At 38.7% G+C, this 12,867-nt stretch overlaps 3 protein-coding genes across 3 annotated transcripts; all 3 read left to right on the forward strand.

Moving 5' to 3' along the window:
- The first annotated feature begins 2,632 nt into the window (after positions 1-2,632).
- LOC124999257 (trace amine-associated receptor 1-like) lies at positions 2,633-3,619 on the forward strand. The gene has a single exon (XM_047574073.1). The coding sequence runs from the start codon at positions 2,633-2,635 to the stop codon at positions 3,617-3,619; it is 987 nt and encodes a 328-aa protein (XP_047430029.1).
- A 5,107-nt stretch (positions 3,620-8,726) lies between these two features.
- Positions 8,727-9,771, forward strand: LOC124999237 (trace amine-associated receptor 1-like). The gene has a single exon (XM_047574053.1). It carries the CDS (start codon positions 8,728-8,730, stop codon positions 9,769-9,771), a length of 1,044 nt encoding a protein of 347 aa, XP_047430009.1. The 5' UTR covers position 8,727.
- A 1,790-nt stretch (positions 9,772-11,561) lies between these two features.
- On the forward strand, positions 11,562-12,503 carry LOC124999476 (trace amine-associated receptor 1-like). The gene is made up of 2 exons (XM_047574389.1): positions 11,562-11,844; positions 11,917-12,503. The coding sequence occupies exons 1-2, from the start codon at positions 11,562-11,564 to the stop codon at positions 12,501-12,503; spliced, it is 870 nt and encodes a 289-aa protein (XP_047430345.1).
- Positions 12,504-12,867: the final 364 nt, after the last annotated feature.

The raw sequence follows: 12,867 nt of genomic DNA on the forward strand, positions 1-12,867 counted from the left end.
TGCGAGGCGTGGCTGCAAGGTCGCTGGTGCTGGTCATGGCGGTAATCCCTGAACACACTGGTGGACACCAGAGATGAGGGGAGTCGTCAAGCAGAAGGAGGCCTACATGGCATGGTTGGTCTGTAGGTCTCCGGAAGCTGTTGACCAATACTGGATGACTAAGTGTACTGCGGCCAGTGCAGTCGCTGAGGCAAAAACTCAGTTGTTGGAAGAGTACAGTGAGGCTATGGAAGAAGATTATCGGTCGGCTCCAAACAGGTTCCAGCAAACTGTCCGGCACCTCAGGGGCAGCAGGCGACAAGCGGTGGAGGGAATATGAGGAACTTTGCAATCCCACCAACACGTATTCCATAGTGGAAAAAGAGCCAGAGGGCCCGGGGTTGGGCTGTCCAATCATTGGGGCAGAAGTTGCCGAGGTTGTGAAACAATTCCCCGGTGGCCAAGCTCCAGGAGAGGGTGAGAATACACTCTGGGTATCTTAAGGCTCTGGATGTTGTGGGACTGTCCTGGTTGACACGCTTCTGCAAGATTGCACATCAGTTGCAGTGCCTTTGGAGTGGCAGGGTGGTGGTTCCCATCTTTATAAAGGGGACCAGAGGGTGTGTTCCAACTATAGGGGATCACACTCCTCAGCTTCCCCAGGAAAGTCTACACCAAGGTGCTGAAAAAGAGGGTTTGATCGATAGTTGAACCTCAGACCGAGGAGGAACAATACTGTTTTCGTCCTGGCCATGGAACCATGGATCAGCTCTTTACCCTCACTAGGGTGCTGGAGGGGAAATGGGAGATTGCCCAACCAGTCCACATGTGTTTAGTGGATTTGGAGAAGGATTAGGATTAGCATTAGGCCTATATACAAGTTAGCAAAAACAGTGTCCAAGGTGCTCGGCTGTTTGACCAGTTGCATAGCAACAATGGCATGGATCATGTCAAATGGCGTCTCCTTGTATTTGTACTTATGAGGGAGGGATGTAAATTCCAACGGAGCATGTCCGCACGTACAGACTGAATCGGGGCACAGATGTACTGTTGTCCTATGAACCAGATCTTCAAAGCACTTCTCATGACACAGTCCCTTTGGGTCCCATCAAGCGCACACAGTCCATCGATCCTGCTGCCAAAGACCTCACGATCCCCTTGGGGACAGACAGCACCACCAACCCGAAGCTCCTTCTCCGCTCCTCCACCACCAACTCCAGCTTGGCATCCCCAGGACTTGTTCGGAGGTTTAGCGGGAATCTCACCTGGCATCCAAAGCACTTAGGCCTCCCTCCGGGCAGCTCAGGGGACACGGACAACGTTAGCAGTTGATAGCAGGAACACAAAACCAGACACAACGGCTGCTCCGCCAAATGCCACAGCCAACGACCAACGACACAGCCAAAAAAAAAAAGTCCAGAGAAAAATAATATAAAAACAGTACAAAAAAAAACAAAAACGACCATAAACCATTTTGATTGGTTCAAGGCACAGAGAAAACAACAAGTCAGACAAAAATCAAACATTAACACACCAACAACAATCCAAAAAGGTTATTCTTCACGGAGCCACTGGCAACATGCAGTCACTCTTTCAGGCGCCTTTTTCAAAATAAATAAATAAAAATATAATAATAACATGAGTAAACACGAAATGCAGTTTTAATTGAGGGTTTTTATTATAAAAGGAAAAATAAATCCAAACTTACATGGCCTTGTATGAAAACATGGTTGCCCTCCCATCAAGAAATCAATTCAATAGGACCTGGCTGACAAAGTGAATTAGACCAAAATATCCTCAAAAGTTACACATCATGCTGAGTTCCAAAGAAATTCAGGAACAGTGGGGGCCATTATCCACAAATGGCAAAAAATTTTCACAGTGGCCTTCCCAGGAGTGACCAGCTGTCCAAATTTAGCCCAAGAGTTCAGCAACTACTCATCCAAGAGGTCACAAAAGACCCCACAACAACATTCAAAGTCCTCACTTGTCTCTACTTGTTAATATTAGTGTTCATGATTCCAGCATAAGAAAAAGACTGGGCTAGTTAAAATAGCGTTCATGGCAGAGTTGAAAGACCAAAAGCACTGCTGAGCAAAAAGAACATAAACGCTCATCTCAGTTTGGCCAGAAAACGTCTTGATGATCCCCAAGATTTTCAGAAAATACTCTGAGGACTGATGAGACGTAAATTTAACTTTTTGGAAGGTGTGTGTGCCATTACATCTGACGTGAAAGTAACACCACATTTCAGAAAAAGAGCATCATAGCAACAGTAAAATATGGTGGTGGTAGCGTCATTCCTACATATGGTGTCTCCATTGTTATGACCTCTCACAGGATGCAGAATCCCACATCTGATTGGACATGTGAGGCTTGTGTTTACCGTCATCACAAAACAGGAACTAACAAATACCAAGTCTTGTACAGGACTAGTAAGTAAGGACATCCATTAACACATCTTGGGGCATCTGAATCTTAATCTTAATCTTACACCAAAGCGTAATGAGCGCTAAGAATAAAGAAAACTAATGATTGAGTTATACCTTAATGCTGATCATAACAGAATTTTAAAGAAACACGTTGAACTGCATTTCTGACTGTTTACTTGATTCTGACTTTATGCTTTAGGGAATTGCAGGCTCACACAAGAATGGAAATTGAAGTCAGTGTCAACAGGACCAATGTTTTCACTCCGATTAATCCCTGCTACAAAGTAGATGTCTCTTATACACTGACAAAAACCCCGTCCACAATATGTGTTTTGTTTCAAATTTTTCTTGGCTCATGCTCTGCTGTAACTGTATGTGGAAACCTCCTCGTAATCACCTCCATCATTTACTTCAAACAGCTGCACACTCCTACTAACTCTCTCATTCTCTCTCTAGCTGTGTGTGACCTGCTTGTTGGCTTGTTAGTGTTTCCTCTCACCATGGAATTCTCCATAAGCTCATGTCTCTACTATGGTGATTTATTTTGCAAAGTTCGAGGCAGCTTTGAGGTGTCACTGTGCACATCGTCTATTCTGAATTTGTGTTGTATTTCTGTCGACAGATATTATGCAGTGTGTCAGCCTCTGACATACAGAACTAAAATGAATCATAACACCGTTAGTCTCATGATCCTGCTTAGTTGGTTTATCTCTGTGCTGATTGCAATTAGCTTCATAATTGTTGGAGTAAACCGGGAGAAATGTGCTGAAAAATGTTTTAATGACACTGTAATAGTAGACACAATGGCACTTGTTTTCTCATTTTACCTCCCTGTGATTGTAATGCTCTGTATCTATCTGAAGATTTTCCTTGTTGCACAGAGACAGGCACGCAGCATCCAGAACACAACAAAGTCTGGAGCAACCATCAATAAGATGGAGAGGAAGGCCACCAAAACTCTGGTTATTGTTATGGGAGTTTTTCTTTTATGCTGGCTGCCTTTCTTTCTTTGTACCACAGTTCTTTCTTTCAGTCGTGTTTACATGCCACTTCCTCTGACTGAACTACTGAACTGGCTTGCACTGTCAAATTCAATGCTGAACCCATTCATTTATGCCTTCTTTTACAGCTGGTTTCGTTCAGCTTTCAGAATGATCATTTCTGGTAAAATAATTCAGGGTGATTATACCAACTGCAAACTGTTCTGAACAGCCCTGCCCTAGACCCTCTGACCTCCCTCTCCATTTGATGACCTGTAATATTCAATATAATGATAACTACGACAGCTGTAATTTATAAAAAATTAATCAACTAAAACCTATATGTGAAGATTTATTCTATATGTTTACGTACAACACGACAAACAACACACAAAGTAGGAGTTTTGATGGTTTAGGTAAAAGTGGTTAAAGTCTCACTGCCTAGACAAAGTGTCAGGAGTCATTTTGTCAGTTTACTTTGTCTTTTATTTCTTTGCTGTTTTACAACATTACTTTTGGACTTAAACTAAATGGTTGTTTTCCTTATTTAGATTCCAATGTTCTGGATGTTATGTCTGATGTACTTTTAAAATTAGCTATATATGAACAAGCAGCTAAAAGTATATAAAAACCCTTTTTTTTAAAACTGTGTCAAAAGCCTTTTTGATTTACCTTTTCCTTATTAGACTCCTCTGATAACCATATATTGAGTTTCTATCTGGCATCTCGTCACTCTGGTCAGATGATAAAGCAGTGACAGAGTAGGCCGTTGTTAGGGTATCTCTGAAGACAACACCAGATGATTTAATGCATGAGGAATCCCAACAGCAACTGCTCCATGTTACTCTTTTGCACTTTTGCAGTTGTATGTTATTCTTCCCTCCACACAGATAAGGTACATATTGTGACAACCGTTTTGTGACTTATGCCAGCAGGTTTCCTGAGTAGACTGCAGCATTGTTTGACTATTACCAATTTGAAAACCACTCCGAATGTTTCCCTTTGTTTTAGTGGAAAAAAGTACATTATAAGAGTGTTTACATTTAACAAATTGCACTGTTACAAAACATGTAATGAACAACTGGACATTTTTAAAAAGAAGTGAAACCCAGGAATAGCAGTTACTTTTATTGGAAAAATTGCAGCTAACATCTTCAGTGTAATGCCTTTTGCAAATTCTTATCTCGTAGCGCTGACATGAGGTATATAAATCAAGGTTCAGCTGCAAATTATCAGGGGAAAAAAATGACGAGATCCAGAATGTCAAAACAAATATGAATCATAAAGATGAACATGTTAGCTATTGTCAAGGATCGGATAAGAATATAAAAATGTCTTACTGAGGATGCAATAAAAAAAAAAGAAATAAATGCTATGCAATGCTATGGTGAAAGTGTGAATGTGTTAGCATTTGCCAATAAGTAAGCATGCCAACTTTAATATTTAATTTAAAGTACAGTCTCACAGAGACTGGGGTAGAAACAATCTCAAGAAAAGAGCAGTACTCTCTGGTGGGGGCGTGCAGACAAGGATCATAAGCTTTTATAAGTTTTCCTGTTTCAAAAAAGTTGTTGCGTAGAAGTTCATAAATAATAAACCTGTCTCCAATGACATATCCATATTTGATGAACACAATTTCCTCTGTAGAAACTTTTGTGTGTGTGTTTTTTTTGGGGGGGGGACATAACCTCATGAGTTGAAATTGCTGTTTGGTTGTGGTATATAGTGTTGTCACGATACCAACATTTTGGTATCGGTACCGGTACCAACATGTTTTTCGATACTTTTTCAAATAAAAAGAGCACAAAAAATGTCATTACTGACTTTATTTTAATAGAAAGTCTTAGAACAAGAACACAATTTTTAAATAAATAATATAAAAAACAGTTCAAAACACTAGGCCTTTCTGATTGCACTCAAAACAATGTAAATCACCATGTCTACATGTATGGCAAAAAGTTTTAAAAATCACTGTGATAATATAATATAATATAATATAATATAATATAATATAATATAATATAATATAAAATAATATAATATAATATAATATAATATAATATAATATAATATAATATAATATAATATAATATAATAGGTTATTTAAACCAGAGTTTTGTGGTAATTGCAATGCAGCTCTAACTTGTTTTCTTCCAGAGTTACTTTTGTGGAGAGCGAAGGGGGGTGGTGTTACTTGCTTTTAACACTGAATGTGGCTTTTTTCCATGGGTATATTTATTACCTGTCGTTCCCTCAACTCGGTGTGCAGGTCTGGAGTGTTGGAGGTGTTTCCACCCTTAGCCAGGCACGTTTTAAAACACCGTTTGCATAGTGGTGTGTCGGTGTTAAAATACCTTGCCATGCTCATTTGTTTTCAAACTGAAGTAGTGCCATATCGCACTTCGTGCCCCTGCTGTGTCCACAAGTTGTGGCGTGGTGAGCGTTGCAGCAGCCATTCTCCTCTCCATGCTCCTGTGTGTGTGTGTGTGTGTGTGTGTGTGTGTGTGTGTGTGTGAGTGTGTGTGTGAGTGTGTGTGTGTGTCTCTCTCTCCCTCCCCACCTGTGCAATAATTTATTAATGTGCAATAATTCATGTTCACCTCATCTCTTAGGAACACTGGTTTCACTTCACTTATACTTGTTCATATTGATTGTATATATATATATATATATATATATACATATTACTGGGATCAGTAAAGTAATTCTGATTCTGACCTCTCTCTCTCGCGCGCGCTCTCTTGCTTGCTTTTTCTTTTTTTCTCCTCAAGCTCTTCTTGCTCCTATCAGCTCTAGTTACAACGCGGTGACATCTCGTGACGACGTAGCCGTTGTTGCCGGCGGCGCTGCAAGTACCAGTCCCATCCAAATGCAGTATAGTACCGTTTTAAATGTCTCAGTACCCCGGTACTAAATTAGTACCGGGGTACTGAACAACCCTAGTGGTATATTGTGTGTGGTGACTTTGTATATTAATTGCTGTGCGCCGTTCACCCCATGAGCTGTGCATTGGTTTTTATTGTCACATTATAGTTTCAATCTTGAGTATTTGATGTACTGACATTGAGCACTGCTCCAAAAGGAAGACTCCCATGTTAAAAAAAAGTTGAACTTTACAGCAGTATTAAACATGTCAATAGCTTATTTCACTATTCAAGATAACTGTACTGGGGGTGATTTTTTTTTGTCACTCATTAATTTACATTTTATTAAGGTTTAAAATTTTACATAATTAAGGGAATTCAGGCTTTGAGTGACAGGTGGTAGCCTGAGCTAACAGGCTCAGAATCCAATGGGTGACGTCACGGTGGGTTTAGGATTAGCATAGTATATACAGTCAATGGTTAACATTGACGTTTGCCCTGCGATAGGCTGGCAACTTGTCTAGGTTGTACCCCACCCTAGTGCAGGATTAAGCGGTACGGAAGATGAGATGAGGTTAACATTGACTAGTCGAGGACGTATGTTAATAAAAACACAGTTGCTTTGCAACAATAAAATCCATATTCTTGACCTTAAGACATATTGTAGCATCACACAAAGGAAGCTATGGGGCGTAGCCCACGTCAACACCATAAACTCTTAGACACTTCTAATATGCGGTTCTAGCAAAAAAACAACACTCCAAAGTAAAAATGTCAAACTTATGTACTTATGTTCAGTGTTGCGAAGTTAGTTGTCAATACTATGCGCCACAGATATGTAGAGTCTAGGTAAATCATAAGATACGATAATGTAGCAGGGATAATAATAAAAAAAAGTAGTTTATCTACAAAGCCTTATACGTGCATAATTAGACTTTAGAAAATGATATTCACCAGCAAATTGTTGATTTGCAGCCTTGTTTTCTCTGTTACATTTGGTGAAGTTGTTAACTGACCATCGTTGAAAGAATTTTCACCATTCTTCTGCTAGCATTAGCAGATGCCTTTTCAGATGAGTGTGTAATGCAGTAGTATGTTTGTTGTATTTCAGAACTGACTTACATATTTTGCATGTGTAACCCCAGTCTTATGTAGCTAATGAATACCGACTGACAAATAATGGGGTGTGTAGTTGCACTACAATAGGACAGGGCCTTCCATCTGGAAATGGCGCTATATACCTGTGCAAAGGATTATAATAAACTAACGTAGCAGTGCTTCCAATAATGTCTAAGAAGTAAACACAAAATTTGGTACTTCTCCTTTACAATAGAAGTTCACTTTAACCTTCACCTTTGTAATTATAACAAAGGTTTTAGTTGGAACAAGAATTGTTTATTACAAGGTTAGGATTTAGTTATTTGTAAATTAGTTAACTGGTTCACTGATGACCTTTAGGTATCCACTAATAACAACACTTATGGCAGTTATGACCCAACAAGGTCCCTGATGAACCCAAAATGTAAAATGTAAAATAAACCAAAATGACCAGGGCAACTCAAATGTCCATAGCCCACACCCACATTCACACAGGGCTATTAAGTGCAAATAAAATAAATACGTTGCAGCTATAGGCTAATTCATAGCGAAAAACCCACAATATGTCCTATGCAAATTAGCAATTCCTAGCTGCAGTGCAAACATTAAGCTAAAGGCTAGCATTGATGAGCAATTCAGCTTGTTTTTTACACATTTCAAACAACAGCACCAAAATACATGAATTTACCTCTGGCAGAAGTAAGGTAATTCACAGAGTTCCAGAAGCTTCCCTGCCCCACAAACAAACGTGGTCTGCCATTTGTGCCAACAAACAATATGAATTGTTTTTTTTTTCTTTTTAAAACCAACACCACCCTTTTATCTCTGACTTTAACTGTATATGGAATTACTGTATTTTAACATGTTATAATCCAACACTTTTAAACATATTTACACTTCATGAACTGTTATTTATTACCAACATAAACATTTTAACCTCTGTATAAATAAAATCAAGAGCCACAGGGCTACACATGTTACAGTAGAATGGGCTTCATCTTGAGTGAAGTATTTCCACACACTTGATGAACCGCTGCTTGTCGACTTCCTGCTTAAAGCATCACGGCCCAGCAGTGAATTCGAATCGTCTGTACGATCCCTACTATCTTTACACACAGACACACATGGTAGTTTACCGTATGTTAATTCATTTGTTCTCTAGTTTCTACACATCTGATTGGGCAACACGTTCCTAATGAAATAGAGGGGAGATAAATATCACTCGGGTACTGCAGTGGAACACTGACCACAGAAACTGTCAACAACACAGCATGGGCAACATTAAGGGTATACTAGTTATGGTAAGGAACTGCTTTGAGAGTTAAAATGAACTGAAAATCTCTTCTTCATTTTTCCCCCCCTTTTAGAATAGTAATGTTCTTTATATTGTACATTACTGCTGAACTAAATCCCTATTTTTTAACATGTCTGATCATGAATGACAACTTCATTTCAGTAAGCTATAAGAGTATGGAACAAGAACCTACTGTTTACACTGGTTACGACATGCATCCTTGCTATAAAATTCATAATGCCTCCAACATGCAGAGATCCCCTTCCACCAAATGTGTTTTATTGTATGTTTTCCTTGGCTCATTGTCTGTTGTAACAACATGTGGAAATCTTCTTGTAATAATCTCTATCATTTACTTCAAACAGCTCCACACTCCCACTAACTACCTTGTTCTCTCCCTGGCTGTGGCTGACTTGCTTGTTGGGACTTTTGTCTTTCCTTCAAGCATGGTATTCCCTTTCAGCTTGTGTCTGTATCATGAGAATTTAGTTTGCAAAGTGCGTGATTGTTTTGATGTATCACTCTGCGCATCTTCGATTCTGAACCTATGTTGCATTTCTATTGATAGATATCATGCAGTGTGTCAGCCTCTGACATACCGAGCTAAAATAAATCATCATAATGCTGTAGTCATGATTATTCTGAGCTGGACTGTTTCTATCGTGACTGGAATTGGCTTCACGTTATCAGACCAAAAGAACTGCACTCAACCATGCACAACTTCTATTGGATTTACTGTAACATTTTACCTGCCAGTGATCGTAATGCTGTGTATCTACCTGAAGATTTTCTTTGTTGCACAGAGACATGCACGCAGCATCCAGAACACAACAAAGTCTAGAGCAACTGTCAGTAAGATGGAGAGGAAGGCCACCAAAACACTGGCTATTGTTATGGGAGTTTTTTTGGGGTGTTGGTTTCCTTTCTTTTTTTGTATCACCTTTCTTTCAGTTAGTATTTCAGTGCCAGTTCCTGTGATTGAAGCTCTAAACTGGCTAGTTTTTTCAAATTCAATGCTGAATCCATTTATTTATGCCTTCTTCTTCAGCTGGTTCAGATCAGCTTTCAGGATGATCATTTCTGGAAGAATATTTCAAGGTGATTTTACTAATTCAAAATTGTGAGTTACCAAACCAGCTTGGTTCATGAAGCACTGGCTGACACAGCAACAAGGGCTCGAATCCGACTGGGACCTTCCTGTGTGTAGTTTGCCTGTCCTCCCTGTGTCTGGTTTCTCTCTGAGGTTTCTCCTGGTACTGCGGCTTCCTCCCACCAACAACATGGTCATTAGATTAATTGGTAATTCTAAATTGTCTGTCTTTCTGTGACCCTAATCCTGCCTCTCGTACAGCTGGGATAGGTTGGGACTGATTTTCCACTGTCACTGTCTTTGCATGAATATAAATTAGGAAAAGAAAATTTGGAATGATTAATAGGTAGAAGATGAATTAACAAAAAACTTACAAAAACATGAGTCATTTCCCCTCCTACATATCAAGTTATCTTATTTCCAGTGACAGCTGACACAGTTACGATCATGACAAAGTCCACATATCACGTTCTTATTTCAGATTTAATATAAACTATAAACTGAGTGAACTCGTTATTCTGTAGCATTACAATACATAAATGAGATTTATTATGCACAGTTACTTACACATTGTTAATTCATCATTTACAGTTTGGATCGGTTCATGTGAAACTTGCACTCTCACTCTCGTTGTCTTTAGTGGTAACTTTAGCAATGATATTTCACTTAATCACTGACATCTGACAGCTGTACAAATAAATAGTGATCAACCTCTGTGTTGGGATGTCAAGGAAAACATTGGTACCTTTTTTTGTAATGTAAATATTTATGAATTCAGCTCACAATTGTAGGCCACCTGTAAGGCAGAGGAGCAACGTGAACAACATGACTGTCGAGGTGTGTGTAAATTAAATCTATTTTGTGAACTGATTGCTCATTTGCCACTCTCAATGTTATGTTCTTTGTCTGTGCTGTTAGCCCAGCTGCCAGTGCTGAATTAAACAAACTGAAAGAGCAGAGTGTTCTGATTTTTTGATTCTTAACAGAAATGTTCACTACAAAAATGTCACTAAATGAATTGAATGAGGGTTGAAATTACTTGATTTATGGGGTGCAACATAAAGGCAAGACCACATATCAGAGTTTAAGAAAATAAGGGTCTTACTTCTTTAAATTGAATAATGTCCATAGTGGTGACTGACTACATGCCTCCCTGTGTCAACCATGGATGGTTAGGAAAGTTAACCCCATGTGACACTCAAAGACACAGTGGCAAAAGCCAGTGAGGGTATAGAAGGGTCTAACATTAATCTAACACAGATGAATCACATTATGGATCACAGATCTGGTTTTCCTCTCCCTTTTTCCCCTTTACTTATGTAAAACAGCCAAATAATTAAAAAATAAATAAAAAAAAAAAAAAAAAAAACAACAACAACAAATTAGACTTAGTAATTTCAGCAATTGAATAAATAACTTTAACTTTCCGCATGCTGCATCGGTGGAGCTCTTTAGATAATTCATATTAAATGAATTACATGTAAAATTAAGGTTAGAGCTTCTCACATCTGATAGGACAACCTAAGCCTGTCTTATTTATCCTAATGAGATGCAGTGGTGATAAATACTGAAAATCCACAGGTCTGGCAATGTTCGACACTCATGTATGGATCACTGCATAGTTTAAGGAAAGGCATGAAGCGGAAATCTTCCTCATCGTCTCAGGAAAGTGATTAGTATTCATGTAAAACTAAATATTTCAAAGCAATATACGTATCCTGTGAATTTATGAATGTAGTAATTGTGACAGATTATTAATGCTAAATTGATTTGCAGGATACTAAAAGGATGGAACCACAAGCTGTTGTAAACTGGACTATCACCATGCACCCCTGCTATAAAATAGCAAACCTCTCTTATGTGCTATCAAGCACTCCCTCCAGAATATGTATTTTGATATATAGTTTCTTTGTTTCATTATCTGTTATCACAATATGTGGGAACTTTCTCGTGATCATCTCCATCATTTACTTTAAACAGCTGCACACTCCTACTAACTCTCTCATCCTGTCTCTAGCTGTGGCTGACCTGCTTGTTGGGATTATAGTCGTTCCTTTCAGCATGGCATTCTCTCTCAGCTCATGTCTGTATCATGACGGGTTATTTTGTAAAGTGCGAGACGGTTTTGATGTTACACTGAGCACATCATCGATTCTGAATCTATGCTGTATTTCTATTGACAGATATTATGCAGTGTGTCATCCCCTGACATACAGGACAAAGATAAATCGTCGTGCTGCTATGATCATGATCCTGGTCAGCTGGAGTTCTTCTGTTCTTGTTGCAACTGGCCTTGTAATGGCAGCATTACAACAAGATAAATATCAAGAAGGATGTTTAGTTGAGGTTTTATTGGCAACAACTATAGGAATTGTTTTTACATACTTGCCACTGGTCATAATGCTCTGTATCTACCTGAAGATTTTATTTGTTTCACATAGACAGGCACGCAGCATCCAGAACACAACAAAGCCTGGAGCAACTGTCAGTAAGATGGAGAGGAAGGCCACCAAAACGTTAGCCCTCATTATGGGAGTTTTTCTGATCTGCTGGACTCCTTTCTTCCTTTACATTACAGTTAATTCTGCAAGCAATTATTCAGTGTCGGTTACTATTATAGAAACCCTTAACTGGCTTGCAATGTCAAATTCAATGTTGAATCCATTTATATATGCTTTCTTTTACAGCTGGTTCAGGACTGCTTTCAGGATGATAATTTCTGGCAAAATATTCAAAGGTGATTTTGTCAACTCCAAACTGCAGTGAGATAATCATTGGAATATTTTCTCAGTACTGAGGGAAATCTGTCTGTCTCTGTTATGCTGCATTTTTCTGAATACACCAGCTACTACTGTATTCGACCTGACACCAACTCTGTTTTTATAATGGAACTCTAAATTTCTATGCACACATAATAAATATATAAAATTAAAACTACATATTTTGGATTTGAGTGCATCTTGAAATACTCTCTAAAGACACCAAAAGAGATGCAATACACTGAGTAGTCATTTTATGAAATCATGGCAACTGCCTGATCTTACCTTCTGTTTACAGAAGCAACATTGTTGAAAAATGTAATACATCTGCATGCTTGGACTAGAGATTTTTATTTGAAAATGATATTTAA

This window comes from Mugil cephalus, chromosome 21 (genome assembly GCF_022458985.1).
Source record: "Mugil cephalus isolate CIBA_MC_2020 chromosome 21, CIBA_Mcephalus_1.1, whole genome shotgun sequence".
Taxonomy (NCBI): Eukaryota; Metazoa; Chordata; class Actinopteri; order Mugiliformes; family Mugilidae; genus Mugil; species Mugil cephalus.